Genomic DNA, 19,479 nt, shown 5'->3' with positions numbered 1-19,479 from the left:
AATGGTAGAGTAGTACACAATACATACTTTGAATATCATAAATTATGTTTAGAATTTGATTTTATTTTTATATTCTTACTTAAGTTTATGGTATTAATATATATTGTGCAGTGATACATTAAATCTTTTTTATTCAATTATTTATGTAAAAGATTTTATTTATAAAAAAAAAAAACACTAAGTGACACACTAAAAAATGACATGTGTCATTGCTGGTGTGTCTTTTATTATATATTATTGATGATTATTGATATTATTGATTGATTGATTATTATAACCTGAAATCATGTATAATTTTTAGTTGGTTAATTCTCATGAACGGGGCATAAGATACGAAACCAAATTGTACCTACAATATCACCGCATGCCAAGAAGAAAGTTGTAGTCTCTAGTCTTATGATGTACAACCCTACTCAGACCCTATTGAACCCTACCCTAAAATATGGGTTCGGGTCTTATTTTTTAGATCCTATGGGTACATGTAGGGTATGGGTTTAGGTGGCATCGGGTAGGGTAAGGGTTCGGGTATAATGTTTTCAGACCCAGACCCTACCCATACCCTACCTTAACCGAACCCTTACAGGCGTACATAAACCCTCACAATATATTGACTTAGAAAAAGTTTCAAAATCAAATAGAAAAAAATCTTAAGGATGTTGATTTTGTAGGATGTTAAGATGAAATCGAGTATGATACGAAAGACGATTATAAATAGAGTAGGCTATTAATTTTCTAGTTGTGCACTTAATCTTACAAGACTTTAAATTGTAATGTGCTTATGGATAATAATAATTCATTTATTTATCATTCTAATATTGTTTTATTTAATTATTTCACGATATGTCAAACTAATTGGTCATGTTTTAATGTATTAGTTTATTTGTTTTTTTGCACAAATACATGCAATCGTACAATGAAAAATAGACAATTAAAATTTGGGAAAAAGGTTAGTGAATGACCCATATTGGACTGTACCTAGACACTGCTAGACCCATAGGATCTAGGTAAGGGTCTTAAAATTTTAGATCCTAAGGGTTCGGGTAGGGTATGTGTATGGATTGAAAAATCCAGATACGAGTCTAGATATCACGTACTAGACCGTACCTATTGCCATCCCTATAATACAAATTGTCCTAAACTAGCATTTAGTTCAAAATATAGATAATAATTGTATTAGTACACAAAATCATACTTGTAAAAAACATGAATCAACAAGCACCGCATTTATTTTATTCTCTTCCATATACGAAGTATATGTCACATGACATTTTGTTCTAGACTTAAGCCAATAATTTGTTCTTAATTGACAATTAAGTAATGGTCCTCAATTGTTATTGAATGTGAGATATGGAGGAGAATGAAATAAACGTGATGCTTGTAATGTATGTTGGGTTCCCTTGTTTTGAAGTGATGACCATCACCTTAAGGCGTGGTCTCTTTACCTTAAAAATATAGGTTCATATAAATTTAAATAAATTCATATAAGATCAGATAATTTAATTTCAATTAAGATTCAATAAGTTTAATCAGGTCTAATAAGTTTTAATAATTTCAATAAGTTTACTGTAATAAGTTCAAATAAATTTAATAGGTCTAATAAGGTCCAATAAATTCAATCAGGTCTAATAAATTCCAATAAGTTCAATCTTAATATAGTAAATTAATTTTAAATAATAAAATATTAAATGCTATGTATCATATTAATTGTACCATTATATCTATTTTAGTATAACATTTAAATAAAATTCTTATATTGATCAGAAAATATATATTTTACTCTATTCATCGGTTGTTGTTTTTTTTTTTTTTTTTTTTTTTTTTTTTTAACAACAGCTTAATTGATGAAATTAAAATTACACACCTAGGAGTAAGTTTGTTAAACAACCCAATGAAGCTTTACTAGCTTCAATGGTACCAACATTATAGATGCAACTACAATACAACTTCCTTACATGAACTAGCCGAACCGAAAAACCAAGTAGAAGACTTCTAGCTTGCTTAAGGAGATACCAAATTTTACCATTGTTGGCTTTATATCATTCGTTCCATCGAAAACTGAAGAATGGACGTAACAGCAAAGACCACACAACTTTTGGCAAACAACAATAATACGAACCCCAAAGAGTACAAATAGTTTTGAATAGTAGGTAAAAAGGGTAGGAAAATAAGACGAACTCGGCTTGACAACATAAAATAATTCTCCCTCCTCAAACTCTACCGATCGCACTACTGCAAAAACTAGAATAAGAAATGCAAGATATAGAACAGTTGACTTAGATAGGCGATCTCCAAGATTATATAGAACGCCTGTCTAAGTTAATAGTTCTATTTGATTTACTACCTCCGTTACAGGTTATGTGCAACGATTAGACATTTTTCCTCTCTGTTTTATGTCAAATCGTTGCACATAATCTGTAACGGAGGTAGTATTTATTATTTTTATTAAATTATAATTTTATTATATAGAACGCATTTCTTAGTTAGCCGTTCTATTTGATTTTAAAAAAAAAAAAAAAAATGGCAAACCCTATTTCATTCCTTGTGGATTTGAACACCTTTCTCATTTTCTCAAACCCTATCTCATACTATCAGCCATTAATGGCTTCTTTCCCTTTCCCTTCTTCAAAATTTTTCTTTTTCTTTGTTTCTCTTATATTATCAGATCTGGTTTAGAGTTCTCCATTGCTCGCTCTAACCTTAACTCCATCACATTCTCTAATTGCAAAACACCCATCTTGTCCTCGGTATAAAATGCCCAAATTTAGAGCTTCAACAATGGCAGAACAACAAGCAATGCAACGAAGACAAAACTCGAAGATTCTCTCCCCTGAACGATTATGGCTGTCCAATTTCCACACTCCAATTTCAATTCTTCCATCAATGGTTTCGTCAAGAAGGTCAACTTCTCTCTCCCTCTTCGATTTTACATAAACATCGATTTCTTCATAATTGGAATTGATTGTCAAATTCTTATGAGCATCAGTTTTTGTTTGAACCTGTTTACCTGTGCTAATGACTTTAAAATGGAGTTCTATTAGTTCATTGTTAATTATCATGTATTTTTTGTGCTTATTCTTTCCCCACATCTATTTTTATTTGTTAATTTTCATCCGATTAAGGTGAGATCTTTTGATTTTAATTACTGAATTTTTGTGTTTGTTGATTAATTTTGAAATGATGTATAGTTTTGTGTTCATTCATTGTTTTGTTTTGTTATTGATAAGATAGATGATTCATCTACTGTTTTTTTTTTCAAGGATATTAAGTTTAAATTGATTTATTTTGTTGAAAATGTCGACAAACATATGATTGAACATAATATTGTTAAAGATGTTTTATTTTTATTATCAATGTATCTCATACATTTATAATTTTTTTATTTTTTTATTTCAACAGATTCATCGGACATAAAAGGAGAAGAAATTCTTAAAGATCTTCCTGGAATCATTTATCAATATCATGTTCTTCGATTTTTATTCACTTGAATTGTAACAAAATGTACAGGAGATGTATTTAGTTGAATATGATGATAAAGTTTGTTTTAATTTAGTATTTGATTGACTTCGAGTTTTACAATTTAAATTCAATTTGATTTATTGATTGATGATGTAGATTAGTACAGATGCAACCTCCGTGCTGCAAAATTATTATATTTTTTTTAAAAAAAAAAATCATCAAAGAGAACGGTTATCTTAGCTAACCGTTCTCTTTTATTCATTTTTTATAAGCATATGAAGTAGAAAAGAGAACGGTTATCTTTTGCATATAGAACGCCTCTTGTACCTGTTCTCTTTTCCCTTGCATATAGAACGCCTCTTGTGCCCATTCTATAAACTTTACACATCGCTTAGCAAAACAACGCTTTGAGTCATTTTATAAGGCCTATTTCAACCGTTCTCTATTCCCTTTTTTGTAGTAGTACAAAAATTCAATTTTGTCTTATTTAAAATTAACACTCCCTAAAGGGTGTATTATTACAAAATAATCCAAAGATTGTATTATTAAAAAAGAATGGGCTAAAGGTTGTATTATTTTTGGAAATTTTTCCCTAAAATTATTAGTATCACACATTTGTAATTTGACATATGAGTCTCATGATGTATGTGTTACAATGAAATTAAATTGGTTTGTTAGACCTAAATTATTGATTCTTATGGGAAATATATATTACAACATTATTATGTTACACAAAAATTTATGTAATACACTTATACTTCATCTGTTTCTCTAATATTGTAACATGGAAATGGGACAAAATTTTTAAGAAGATGAGATAGATAGAGAGGAATTAAGATAGGGACCCATGTGATTATGAAACAGCTAGAAATTAAAGTGAGAAAATTTAGGGTTTGTTTGGCATCACTGTGGTTTCTGTTTTTTTTGGTTTTTTGTTTTTCAAAATCAATGATATATGTCTTATAATGAATAAAAAATTAGTCAAATTTATTAAACATGATAATTTTGAAAACTGACAACAATTTAGTGGAAACACCTTTTTTTTTATTTCCTGTTTTGGTTTTTTATTTTCTAAAACACTAAAAACTAAAAACAAAAAACAATGCCAAACTAGCCCTTAGCTTGAACAAATAGGAAATTATTGCAGTATTTATGAAACTTTTGAAAATAGTAATTGTTGCAATATTTGTGGAAGGAAGTAGTATAATTATTCACATGCAATGCATAAGTATCACCATTAATAAATTAATATGTATTCATAACCTTAATAAAGAATATCTTTATTATTGTACCTTACTTGGTTAGGTTATTTAATTAAAGGTGAAGACTATCATTATTAAGTTTCAATGTAAACTGTGTGAGTAGTACATATGACTACGTAGCTATAAATACATAAATAGGTAAGTAATTAAATTGTCATAATTAGTGTAACATATGGCCATATTATAAATAAATAGATGTGACAACATCAGAGAACATTATACTTATAAATTCACTTGCATAAATTAATACGAAGTATATTACATTTCTCGACCTTGAAGTACATAATCATTTCTGAAAATGTAAGTCTATCGAGTTTCTTATTTGTAATCTACATCATGTCATACATGGTTTTTTTGTTGCTAATTTTGGTTTTTTTTTTTTTTTTTTTTTTGGTTCCTTTTTGTCGTTTTATAGAGTAGTAACTAATTAAGTCACAGAGGTTTTTCAGTGCGGCAGGTCACATGGTGCGGCAAGGGTTACTTGTAGGGTGTTACTGGTTTTTGTCAAGGGTTACTTGTATTTTCGGTTACTTGTATGAGTTACTTGTAAGTGTTACTTGTATTTTGGGGTTATTTGTATTATGAGTAACCCTTACAAGTAACCCCATACCAAACAAGTAACACGCTGCAAGTAACCCCTGATTAAAACCAGTAACACCATACAAGTAACCCAAGAATACAAGTAACACCCGACCAAAATCAGTAACACCCTACAAGTAACCCCACAATACAAGTAACACCTATAAGTAACACCTTATAAGTAAACCCTGCCGCACCATATGGCCAGTCACATACAAAAATTTAACATTAAGCCATATATGTATTATTAATATTGAAAAGATTAGGGATTCATTTTGTATTAATTTTGATTCATTACTGGAAGTATGTTTTTCCATTTATCTATCAGCCAAATTTTGGGTAAGTTTGTTTGTAATAATTGAGTTTTATTGTTAATGGATCAATTATTAAGATATTGATGACCGCTAAAATAATTAAATTGGATTGACTCGAATAGTGATTTACAATAATATTATATTTAAGTGATTACAAGTTCACAATAACTTTTTTAAACATATATGCTATATATTTAATGAAATTATTTTTATTAAATTTACAAACTTTTATATATCTTGTGATTACATATGTTTCTATAGCAAAAAATATGGATGCATCCAACAAGAAGTCTGGCACCACAAACAACCAAGAAGGGCAAAGCCTCCCTAAGGATGCAGCCGACTCTGACCCTGAAAGGCTTAGAAGGTTAAATTTAATATTGCATCTTCTACTAGTTAATCTAAATTATTCGAAGAATTTACATGAGAATTATTTACATCATAAGTTTAATAAGAACATCCATACTAAGGCTTCTTATGTTTTTTTTATCTTATGTATGTATATATACATGCATTTCAGATTGCTATTAAACAGATTGTACGCTAAAAAATGTTACTATAAGAAGCAAGAGCGCATACAGGAGCTACAAATAGCAGCAAATGAAATTGAGGTTTTCTCTCTTCTTATCTTTAGCACGGATTAAAATATGTAGAAAATGGAAATCCTTAAAGTCAACATATAATTATTTTTTTTTTTTTTTTTGAAACAAAGTCAACATATAATTCTTAGGTCAAATAGAAACTAATTGATGTCTTAAAGTTTTTATGCATGCATGGTATTGTGTTCAATGTGAGAGTAATTAGGGTTGTCACCTTATTTATGCAAAATCTTTATGAGTAAATATGAATATTTATATTTAATGTGACCTTAATTATAATAATTTGAGGTATTTTCACATTCTTTATTACATTTAAGTAGAAGCATTGATTGCATCATTAGTCATATGTAATGCACTTAATCGTTAATAATTATTATTACCATATACTTCTTCTAGTCCTTTTTCTTTCTTTAATGTTCTAAAGATAAAACAGTTATGGCGAGTAATCATAAATACTCGTAGTAAATAGATGTAGTTACACAATAATACCATTTCAAACTTAGTGACTCATGAAAATTTTAAGATTGTGATTAAAATAAAGTTTGACTAATGGTCAATTAGTAATAGAGAACGATGAAGTGTCATAGAAAATGTAATTGAGTACACCAAAGTAGAACCTTGTTCTCTTCATCTAATATTTACTAAAATAATTTATGCTAAATTAGTACTTGAACAAAAATTAAATTATCTTCGATGAACTTAAATTATTTTTAATAGTGATTAAACTTATAATTAATTACTTTTTGTCTTTTCGATATTTGCTCTGTAAAGTTTTCAATTTTTAATACTCAATCACAAGAAATGAGTATTATTTTTTTTTTTGAAATTTGCATAATTTTTGCAAAATACTTTCTCTGTTTTTTTATTAGACGCATCACTTTTCTAATAAGGGTGAGTTCATGTAAGAAAAGTTAAATAAAGAGCGGTGTATAAAAAAAAGTAATAATCATTGAATAATTAAAAGGGAAAGATGGTAAGGATCGGAGTAAATCAAACATAAAATGCGGAGTAAAGAGAACAACAGATTAATATGGAAAATCTATAACTATAACTAAAGTAGAAACCACTGACATCATCCTTCTCTAAAGTTGTATACGTGTCACTTTTTTATGAAATTTTTTCCCGCCTAAATGCATTGATGACATCATCGCTATTTTTTTTATTTTTTATTTTAAAGCTAAGCTGCTTCCTTAAATTGCTTTGAAATTTGAAAATTAGATTATAAATATTGACTACAACTATTTTTTTTTTAAAAAAAAAAAAAAAAAATCAAATACGGAGTAGATGCTTCCACATACTATTATATAATTGTACAAATTTGCTAATCATAGGAAATCAACCATTTTTTTTTATTTTTATTTTTTTTGGTTCCTAAATAAACAGAAAAAGTTGATTGTTCTCAATATAACTAAAGATTATATATTCATCGTTATATATTTTGATAAAACCGTGCATCGCACGGGATTAACCTAGTGATTTGATTAAAAGAGAACCGAGAAGTAAGGTAGTAATTTTAAAGCACACCACAAGCTGTTTCTCCCATTTATATCGAAGTTATATTACTCCTATTATTTATCCTTTTAGTTTGTCTAACCATTTGAAATTTCATTCAAATATAGGAGAAGATAGCATTTTTGTCTACCCAAGTTGCATCATGCCAAGCACAAAATGCAATACTAACTTACGAGAATAATGAATTGAGGAGCCAGTTAGCAGTGCTTGATCATCAATCCCGTGTTGCTAATGGTAAGTATTATATATAAATAATCTAGTTACGAGTTTGCGACCTATTTGATTACAATATTAAGTTAATTTGAAGTTGAAAATCAATATTCACATAAATATTGCTACTCCCATTGATCCTTTTTGTTCTTTGGAAAATTTGTTAAAAATAATCCCAAATTTCATGATTCGCTTTAAATAATCCCAACTTTGAATTATTATTAAAAAAATCCCAACTTTGGGATGCATGCTCAAAACAGGCCCAAACCGATTATTAACTTGTTATAATAGGTTAAGGTGACACGTGTCATCATGTGGTTGGTTGATAAATTAAAAAAAATTAAAAAAATTTTAAAAAAAGAGAGAGAGAGAAAAACTTTTTTTAAAAATGTAACCCAGCCACCACCCACGAACCACCTTCCTCGCAACAGCCGCGGCCGCCGAAAGCCCCTTCCCCACCCACGCGCCGACCAGATTCCTGTCTCTCACGCCAGTAGCTCCCTTTCCCCCCCAAACCACCAACTTCGTAGCCTAAAACCCTCCAAATCCCACCCACCCGACCACCCAAAATCCCTAAAACACTTCCCCCACAGCATAAAAACCACCAGCTGCCCCTCCCCCACCATCGGAACCCTAGCTAGGGGTTTTTATGCGGTGGGGGATGGTACTTTAAGGATTTCAGGCGAGGGCTGCGGGATTGGTTGTTTGAGGGAAAGGGGCATCGGTTAGGGTGGTGCCGGTGTGGGCCAGCGTGGCCGCGTGGGGGAGGGGGTCTGGCTGCAGTTGTCTTAGGCCGGGTATTTGGGGTAAGCGGTGGCAGGCCCGACGACAGTGGTTGTAGTGGGTTGGGGGCTTGGGGTTGGGTTATTTTATTTTATTTTATTTTTTTAATTTTTTAAATATATTTTCAATAATTAACACGATGACGCGTGTCAATTAACTTTAAAAAAAAAATTACCTGTTCAACAGGTTACCGGTCACATGGGCCTGTTTTGAGCGAATACACCCCAAAGTTGGGATTATTTAATAATAATCCAAAGTTGAGATTATTTAAAGCGAATACTTGAAAGTTGGGATTATTTTTAACAAATTTTCCTTATTCTTTTCACTTCTACGAGTATATATTAAGTGGAACGGAGGGAGTAACAAATAAGTAAACATTGTAATACTTCTCATTATTTAATGTTATAGTTTCTTTTTTTCCAAATGAATTGTTGCTTAATTAAGAAGAATAATATAGAAGACTAAATTATTAATTATTTTCTTTGAATCACAGCTGAATACGAAAGCTTGAGGATGGAAAAAAACATACTGAGTACATTGCACATGGAAATTATGTATCAGACACCGCCGGGCAATGGGGATGACTTAAACAATGGGCTATAAACAAGATAGAGATTTCAATAGTTCTTATTGTTTCTAGTTCTAGCGTTGCAAATAGTTTCGAAACTTATTATGTATTGTGTTTGCAAAACTTATTAAAATGGAACTTCCTTTGAAAAATTTAGAATTTTCTTTCTTATATTGTTAGGAATATTAGGAAATATTATCATATCATTGTTATTATCATCATATATTTAGTTTCCTAGTTTATAGGCTCAAGATAATATCTTGAATATCTTTTGATATGCTTTAGGGAAATATGTACTCTATATGTATGATTGAATGAACGAATGAGGGTAAGCTTGAAGCCTTACTTTGACATGCATGGTATCAGTCGCCAGGAAATTCTGTAAAAAAATAAAATAAAAATAATAATAATAACAAAACCCTAAATCACCACCATGGCCGGTGATGATGTTCCACCGCAACGACCACCACGAATTGACATTACTTCTCCCTATTACCTAGGTCCTCGTGACAGACCTAGGGATTTCATAACTCCGACCTGACTTCGTGGAGAAAATAACGATGAATGGGCCGGTGATGTTCAAATCGCGTAGGTAGCACATCGTAAATTCGTTTTCCTTGATGGGACAATCACAATTTCATCCTCTCCATGTACTCAAACGGATTGGAATACAATTCATGCTATGTTGATTTCGTGGCTCATGAACACTATTGATCCCGAGGTAAAAAGTACTCTTTCCAAGTACAAAGATGCGAAGAGGTTGTGGGATACTCTCAAGACGCTGTTTGCCACTGTTAGTGGACCTCGAATTCAACAGTTAAAGGCCTCAATAGCGAAGTGTGAGCAGTCGAAGGATATGTCGGTTGCCTCCTATTTTGGTAAATTGACTGCCTTATGGGAAGAATTGAATAATCATGAGCCGATAATGACTTGTTCTTGTTGTGTGAATTGCACAGTTGTGTAGAACATGAAAAACATCGTGAGACCACTCGTCTTCATGAGTTCTTGATGGGCTTATATACTGACCACTATGCTTAGACCCGCACCAACATATTATCACAAGACCCTCTCCCATCCCTTGATCGAGCATATCAGTTGGCTTCACAAGATGAGGGAGTTCGGCTTGCTAAACAAGTTCCTGATGAGCAGCCCCCTGAAGCCGTCGGGTTTTCCCTTCGAACGAGTACAGGAAAGCCAAAATCCGCAGCCACGGAGGACAAACCTGATAAGTCGGGTCTGCATTGTACTTACTGCAAGAAAAACGGCCACTTGGTCTCTGGTTTTTTTGAATTAAATGGATACCCGGAGTGGTGGTCGAATCCCTCTAAGTGCGGCAAGTCACAATAGTCAGACACCAAAGGGAGACCTCAAACTCGGGCCAACGCAACAGCAACCGGGTCTTCTAATGCAGGCAACATGGACTCTTCGGGTGGTCCCTCACAAACTTTTACAGCCGAACAATGGAAAGCAATCCTCGGTTTTAATTTCTTGGTAATACTAAAATTCCCGATGATCGCTTGAATAGTGAGTTTGACAACGAATTTTGGATTGTTGATACAGGTGCATCTAGGCATGTCAGAAGCAATGAAAAATGGTTATCTGATACTCGAATAATCTCTCATTGTTCGGTAGGACTTCTGAATGGAAAAACTGTAAACGCCACAAAGGAAGGCTCGGTTCGATTATCATTAAAAATTGTTCTTAACCAAGTGTTATTTGTCCCTGATTTGTGTTGCAATTTAATTTCGGCATCTCAATTGATCAATGATACAAATCACACTTTCCAATTTAACTCTAATATGTGTGCTATACAGGACTAGTCGAGGGAGCTAATTGGAACGAGTGTTAGGCGAGATGGACTATTTTATTTCGACGGACAAGCTTCGGTGCAACATGTGGTTGTTTCTGTATCTTCGGCATTGTTAGATTTATGGCACAAGCGTATGGGTCATCTGTCGGAAAAAGTTGTAAAACTTCTCCCTCTTGTTCATAATTGTAAGGGTAGTTTAAATAAAGCATGTGAAGTTTGCTTTCGTGCTTAACACCCTAGATCTAGTTTTCCTTTAAGTGAGAATAAAGCCTCTAGAATATTTGAAAAAATTCATTGTGATTTATGGGGTTCTTATAGACATGCATCGTCTTGTGGTGCTCGATATTTTTTTACTATAGTTGATGATTTCTCTCGTGCTGTTTGGATTTATTTGCTTGTTGATAAAATGGAGGTTTTCCGTATGTTTATGTCTTTTGTGGCGATGGTGGATAGACAGTTTTCTCAAACAATTAAAATAGTTCAAAGTGACAACAACACCGAATTTCAATTGTTTGCGTGATTTCTTTAATGCAATTGACATTTTATTTCAAACATCATGTGTTGGCACCGCAACAAAATGGTTGAGTTGAGAGAAAACACAAACATATTTTTAATTTAGGTAGAGCTCTGAGATTTCAAGCTAATTTGCCTATATATTTTTGGGGTGAAAGTGTCCTTGTTGCCGCACATTTAATAAACGGAACTCCTTCCCCTCTCTTGCATAATAAATCTCCCTATGAAATTTTATTTAGCACAAACCCATCTTACACTACCATTTGCACTTTTGGGTGTCTTTGTTTTGCTCACAATAAAAAAGCTAAGGGTGATAAATTTGCAAGTCGGAGTCATAAATGTGTCTTTGTTGGCTATCCGTTTGGGAAGAAAGGTTGGAGACTGTTTGATCTTGATTCAAAAGAATTTTTTGTGTCCCGAGATGTTAAATTCTTTGAAGATGTTTTTTTTCCTTTTCTTGATCCATTTTCATCAAACATTATTCCGGAAAATATTGTTCCAATGTGTGTGGATGTGCCATATGATTTTGATAATGTGAATATGGGATTTCAAGAACATGAGGTTGAACAAGGCTATATGCCTCAAGAAGCTCCTACGCACTAGGCCGAGGCTGTCTGTAACACCCCAATAATTCTCCCTTTTCCAAATCACTTACTTTAAATAAAAATAGAGGAGAACCATTGTCATGTTACCGCCACGTGTTAAAACGTTAAGGCTTTATCAAAGTATCGCAGCGGAAAATCCAACTTAAAAGTTAAATAATATAATTTAGAAAACCAATAAGTCAAAGCTTACAAATTGGAACCATAAAGGCCCTTATTAAAACCAAACCAATATTCAAAATCCCAAAACATAATTAAAATAGTAAAACATAAATAAGTTCAACACAAAGAACAAATACTTTCAATCACACCAATCCCTTGACAATGCGTATGTTAAATTCCCAAACTTCACATCATCAAGCTAACCTGTGCAATACTGCTCCCCAATAATACAAGTGTAATAATTGGATCATCACAGGGTCATTGAAAGGCGAAGGCCATGACCAAAAGTAACACATACAAAAGCACGCAATTAGCAAAGCTGAGTACATACAAGCTATAACATTCCAAACCTAGCATATGTTCAATTAATTAAAGTAAATAAACATACAACACAAATTCATTAATCAAGACTCCACACTTAGACAATTCAATTGACTCAACATAACCAATTCCAAACACTTGACTCTTTATATGCAATTTGATTAATTTAATTTGGAGTAAGCAATAGACGAGGTTGTCCAACCCACCAAATCATTTTGGTCCCAATTGACCATTTAAAATAAAAGTTTAGCGCAATGCAAGAATGGGCGCGACTCCATTCTCACAAAGTTAGTTTAGGATCCCATCTAACTTTCATTATAAAATAAAAATGTAAATACCAAAAGAGAAGAGGACATGTTGATAAAACAAGCCTCGAAAAGCCACGGGCTACCACCGTGTACCCCAACCCATAACTGTCAATACTCTAGAAGTGCACACTTTCCAGAGTTTTATTGCTCATCCTTGTTTCACTTTACGTGATTACAATTTTGATTAATAGCCGACTCATTCAAGTAGACCATATATAACAATCATACATCAATTCACTTTTAATCTATTTAGGACAATGGTGATCACATAACAAATTGACCTTTAATTCCTTTAAGCTTTCAAATTATCCAAAATTGTTGAACATAGTTAACCCACCTAGCCATTTTGGCTTAATCCATTTTTACTCAACATACTAACAAGTCATGCTTGAGTAATAAATAAAATAATAATAACCTTGTGGAATAATTAATAAATTCATTCCACTTAAACCATTTTATTTCAATCCTTCAATAATCAAAATATGGTTAATAAACCAATCCAATAAAAACATGCTTGTATCAACATTCCATACAAACATAATCAATTCACCAAAACATGTCTCATTAATATAATCACATGAATTAATTAAATGTATAACCAAACAATTTCCATCCAAGTGTTCTCTAAACATGAAACTAAGTTTTTTCCTTTTTGGTACCTAAACATGATACTACTTACAACGAAGTAGACATGTACATACCTCGTATAAACTATCCTTTGTGCCACTTTTAATCACTCAAAAGTCTTCTAGGGAATAATCACTTCCAAGAAAACAACCAATAATCACAAATTAATACCCAAACTAATTTCCAGCAATATAAATTTGATTAAAACTCCTTAAAACTTCCTTTAAAATATGTTTTTATGCTTAATTAATCATTAGAAATTGAATAGGAACAAAAGCCCTAAATTAATTGATTATTAGAACCCTAAAATCCCAATTTAAATAAATTAAAACCCTAGGTTTATAATTTATAAATTATGAAAATTATAACAACAATTATAATTTGAATTACAAGAATTTGATACTAAAAATATAAACTTTATACTATAAAATCAAAACCTAAAACAAATTATATGAACATTAAGCAAAATAAGAAAACAAAGGAGGAATAAGGGGAGGGAGAACAGCAGCCACGTGGCTGCTGGTGGTGCGCCGGCAGTCAGGGGCGCGGCGACCGGTGACTGACGGTGGTGACTGGCGCAGCAGTTGGGTGGCAGCAATGGTGGTGAGTCAAAACTCACGTAAAGAGGAAGAAAAAGAAAGAAAGAAAAGAGAAGAAAAAAAAGGAAAAGAAAAGAAAAATAAAGGAAAAATAAAGAAATAAAATAAGGAGAAGAGAATTTACTAACCTTTTTGTGTGGGGAAAATTTTGGGGATGTATGGGGTATTTATATGAGAGAGTTGTGTAGGGTAAGTAAGAATATTGGGCTTCATAAAATTAATGTGCCAATTAGGTAAATGAAATGGACTGGCTTTGTTCGTATGTCATAAATTGTAGAATAAAGGCTCATAAAATAATTTGTACTAAAATAATTTTCGACTCAAATTAATAATTTAAAACTTTTGAAATTAAATTCCGAAAAAATACAAATATATATTATAAATAAAAATAAAATTTCATTTATAAAATATTTAAAAGTACGGGGGATTACACTGTCCCTACGCACCAGGTCGAGGCTCCAATCACACCAGCGCTGCCATTGCACGTTAGAAGTCTGCTGGCTGAGAGCGCCACTGTAGACATCCAAATGTGTCTCCCTAAAACCAAACCCAGTGATGAATACCTTTCACGTCAGTTAATTATCGAACGAAGTGAAAGTGTGAAAAGTCTTGTGATGCGGTTGTTTTAATAAAAATACTTCTTTCTGTTTTTGAAAACATTTCTTTTCTTACTCTATTTATGAAAGTATCCAGTCCAATTTAGTTTATTCCATGATAAGGGTCCAATAATAGTGTAGTTGGATCAGGGTCAAAAAGAGCTTTCCAGCGATATATTATAAGTCCAATTCTGATGAGTAATGAGGAAGTTGTGGTCAAAATACTAAATTGGGCTCGAAATGAATTTTATATGTAGCCCAATGATCTAGAGGAGGGCCTATTAATTATTATTCCGAAATTTATTAGGATTGATTTTAATCTTCTAGAATAATCTAGAAGGTTCTTTTAAATTCTAATAGTATTAGGATTGATAATTATATTTTTAAATAGTTTTATTTGGAATAAAATAAGTGTTTTATGATAAATACGATTTTAATTTGATAAACACGGAATTTGCTGCTTAATCATATTAAAAAAAGGATTCCGTACAAAGCGCGTTTTATCTTTTAATTAGCGCCAAACAACAGAGTTTGTCGCCAGACGACAGAGTCTGTCGCCTGGCGCTAATGTTTGTCGCATGGCGCTAACGTCTGTCTCCTGGCGCTAACGTCTGTCGCCTGGCGACAGATTCCAGCTTTATTTCGTATAGAACTTGAAGTATTTTCTATCGTTTTTGGACTATTTTTCTATAAATAGGGGTCGTACCTCCCTGTTTTGAACAATCATTATTCACAATAAACATCTCTCTATATTTTCTCTCTAAAAGCTAGAAGCTTTCTCTCTTTCTCTCTATTCTGTTTCTAAACCTTCCCTCTCACAAAATTCCACATATATTAGTCTTAGACACACCTAGCCAAGCTCGAAGTTGTTTCGCCCTAGACGTGAAAGGTTGATAATTTCTGAGGGTTTGGTCCCAAATCCCTATTTCAATTATTTAATTGTTTGATTTATTATTTTCCTTGAAGTTACTAACGCGTGTATTTTGTTATTGGAAAGAGATACGAGGCATCCAAGTAAGTGATTTAATTGTTATTCTTTTGATATAGAAATCATGCTTTAATTATTTTGATTCCTAGAATCATATTAGTATGTCTTTATGATTCCTAGTATCGTGTTTAGGGTAATAACTAAGATTTCTAATATCATGCATGTTTCTATGATGCTTCCTATTTTTTCCTTCTATCATGTTAGTATCATGTTAGGTTTATAAAGCTTTAATTTTTAATGTTTAGTGATATGCTAGAATTTGTTATTAATCTTGTTAGTATCATGCCTAGGATCTTGCTAATATTATTATGCTTTATTAAGATTGAATATTATTGTGATTATTATTATTATGATTGTTATGTTGCTTGATATTATTATTGTTATTGCTTGATCACGCCTTTTATGCATGTTCAAAGGGAATTTGTACTTGTAATCACATTTAATAAGATAATTAATAATCTTGTTTAGGCTAATATGATTATAATTCAAGTGATCGCCAATAATAGATTTGCTTGTGCATTAATATTCAACCAACATAGATTAAACATGTGTAGGGTTAACCTATTGATTGTATGTTAGTCAGAAAGCGCACATGAATATGAGAAGAATAAAGTAGAGGCCTATTTAGGGCAGGTTCAATCTCTTTTAGGTTGGATTTGTACCTTCATCCCCGAATATTCAGTCATGGTTCCAGACCACTATGGAGTTAGCGATCTCATGGATCGTGAACGGGTGTAACCTTCACCCTGTGAACGGTTTACAAGTTCCTAAAACTTGTTGGCGACTCTTTTACTCTAGCTTCCTTCCCTTTGGACGCCACCATGCTTAAGTGTATGATCACAGTGGGGCTCAAGTATGGGATGCTTGAAATATTCCCTACAACCACATCTGCTGCTTAACCCGCTGGAAAACCAGCATGCACTGGCCCGGGCGAGAGCATTGGCGTTGCTGGTAGTGGCCACGGACAGGGGGGCAGCAGTTTTCTTCCCCAATGGCAGCAACTCAGAATCAGCAGCACAACAATGCAAGCTCCGATCAGTCTTCCACACAACAAATAGGTAAAGGCATGCGTGAGAAATTTCCGAGTGTGCTTTTGCGGGATTATGTGACACACACTATCATAGCAACACAGTCCATCTTCACCTCCATCATCATCTCCATCGTCTAACACTCGGTTTCCAAGGCATCCCTTAGGTACTCCTTATCCTATAGCGCATTATATTAATTGTGACAGTTTTTCTCCACATTACCGAAATTTTATTGCAGCTATTACTTCTGGCAAGGAGCCAAGATCTTTCAAGGAGGCTATGAAAGATGCAGGTTGGAGACGATCAATGCAAACTGAAATTTAGGCTCTAGAAAAAAATGGGACATGGACAATGAAGGATCTTCCCCCCGGCAAACGACTGCTTGGAAGCCAATGGGTGTATAAAATAAAATACAATTTCGATGGCAGTATCGAACGATTAAAATCTAGATTAGTCGTTTTGGAAATCATCAAAAAGAAGGCATTGACTACTCCGAAACTTTTGCACCCGCTGCTAAGATGGTAATTGTTCGAGCTTTTCTTGCTATTACAGCTTCTAAAAATTGGGAGCTACATCAAACGGGAGTTCACAATGCCTTCTTTCATGGTGATCTTGCAAAGGAAGTATACATGAAACTTCCCCCAAGTTTTGAATCATCTCATCCGAATAAGGTATGTCGCCTTCGAAAATCTTTGTATGGTCTAAAACAGGCTCCTCGATGTTGATTTTCCAAACTAACTTCATCTTTGAAGGCATACAAGTTTTATACAATCGTACTCTGATTATTCTTTGTTCACTTACACAAAGGGTGTCGTACAAATTAATGTACTTATTTATGTGGATGATCTCATTATTTCTAGCAATAATTCCGCTGCTTTAAGGGTTTTCAAAGCATATCTTAGTGATTGTTTTCATATCAAAGATCTTGGTACTCTAAAATATTTTTTGGGCATTGAGGTTGCTTGTAGCTCTTCGGGCTTGTTCTTATGTCAAAGAAAATATACTCTTGACATCATTTCAGAAGCAGGATTATTGGGATCAAAATGGAGCAAAATCACGAGCTTGGCTTAGCTAGTGGCTCACTTCTTTCTGATCCGGAACCGTATCGCAGACTTGTTAGTAGGTTGATAGACCTTGCTGTCACTAGGCCGAATTTAGCCTATTCGGTTCATATTTTGTCTCATCAGTTCATGCATGAACCAAGAATTGGACACTGGGAGATAGCTTTACGAGTTGTCAGATATTTGAAAGGAACTCTAGGTCGGGGTATTTTACTACGATCAGACAGTGAATTAACCTTGCAGGGATGGTGTGATTCGGATTGGGACGCGTGTCCCTTGACACGTAGATCTTTGACAGGGTGGCTCATATTCCTTGGTAAGTCACCTATCTCTTGGAAAAACAAAAAGCAGAAGACTGTTTCTACAAGCTCTACAGAAGCAAAATATCGTTTTATGGCCACTATTGCATGTGAGTTGAAGTGGTTAAAAAGGCTTCTTTTTAAGCTTTGGTGTGCAACATCCTAAGGCTATCAAGCTATTTTGTGATAATCAATCTGCTTTACACATTGCAAAGAATCCGATTTTCTGTGAACGGACGAAGCATATTGAAGTTGATTGTTACTTCGTCCGAGATGCTATTTCCGATGGTTTGAATGTTCCATCCTATGTTCCTACCCATGAGCAATTGGCCGACATCTTTACAAAAGCTCTCGGCATATCATAGTTTGATCTATTGCTTAGCAAGTTGGGCATCTTCAATCCACCTGTTCCAACTTGAGGGGGGGGGGTGTTAGGAATATTAGGAAATATTATCATATCATTGTTATTATTATCATATATTTAGTATCCTAGTTTATAGGCTTAAGATAATACCTTGAATATCTTTTGATATGCTTTAGGCAACTATGTACTCTATATATATGATTGAATGAATGAATGAGGGTAAGGTTGAAGCCCTACTTTGACATATATCGTTTTAATTTTCTGTAAATCTATTCTAGATCTCTAGAGTTGTCAATTTCTAAACCGTAAACCTGACTGTTCCCAACCGATTCGAAAGGGTACTGTAGGCGTCGTTCGAAGTGCGCCTACGTTAAAGCATGTTGTGAATATGCTTGGCACTCATAGGAAGTGGGAATTGACGTATACGATTAGGGACAAGGAAAGTAGGGAGCCTCCAATAAGTTTTTAAGGAACTTATAAACTGTTCACGGATCATAAAAGGGAACCACGATAAAGGGACAACGATTGACCCGTGAAGGTTACACCCTATTCATAATCCATGAGATTACTAACTCCATATGGTTCGGAACCACGAAAGGAGGATCGGGGATGATGGTACGAAGTGAGTCATGGAGTCACATTCCCCGTATTGGCCTCTACTCGATTCTTATAGTGAAAAGTGATTCCTGCGATCTCAAAGGCATGCAAACAAAGATTCAATTTGCTCCAAACTATCATTAGATTAAATTGGTTGAATATTAATGCAACATATGATTCTAAAATATCGTGATCACTTGATTAAACAACAAGATTAAAAAGGAACCTAAACCGGTTGTCCAAATTATCTTATTAGGCGTGATTTTCAATTACATATTCCCTTTAAACATGCAATATGGTGATCATAAAAAAAATATAGAA

The 19,479-nt window shown here is 33.3% G+C and overlaps 1 protein-coding gene across 1 annotated transcript; it reads left to right on the top strand.

Moving 5' to 3' along the window:
- Positions 1-5,880: 5,880 nt before the first annotated feature.
- Positions 5,881-17,562, top strand: LOC145566703 (transcription factor RF2b-like). Its single transcript, XM_081626037.1, has 5 exons — positions 5,881-5,978; positions 6,132-6,222; positions 7,830-7,956; positions 17,076-17,129; positions 17,390-17,562. The coding sequence occupies exons 1-5, from the start codon at positions 5,881-5,883 to the stop codon at positions 17,560-17,562; spliced, it is 543 nt and encodes a 180-aa protein (XP_081482163.1).
- The last annotated feature ends 1,917 nt before the right edge of the window (positions 17,563-19,479 follow it).

Source organism: Chenopodium album, chromosome 11 (assembly GCF_948465745.1).
Source record: "Chenopodium album chromosome 11, dcCheAlbu1.1, whole genome shotgun sequence".
NCBI lineage: Eukaryota > Viridiplantae > Streptophyta > Magnoliopsida > Caryophyllales > Amaranthaceae > Chenopodium > Chenopodium album.
This window is presented reverse-complemented; position numbering and strand designations above follow the sequence as displayed.

Excerpts from the sequence above, each read along its gene's own strand:
- LOC145566703 (XM_081626037.1), top strand. The coding sequence starts at position 5,881 with ATGGATGCATCCAACAAGAAGTCTGGCACCACAAACAACCAAGAAGGG. Across the intron at positions 5,979-6,131 it reads GACCCTGAAAGGCTTAGAAG|ATTGCTATTAAACAGATTGT; the intron begins GTTAAATTTAAT and ends CATGCATTTCAG. Across the intron at positions 17,130-17,389 it reads GGAGGCTATGAAAGATGCAG|CTTCTAAAAATTGGGAGCTA; the intron begins GTTGGAGACGAT and ends TTGCTATTACAG.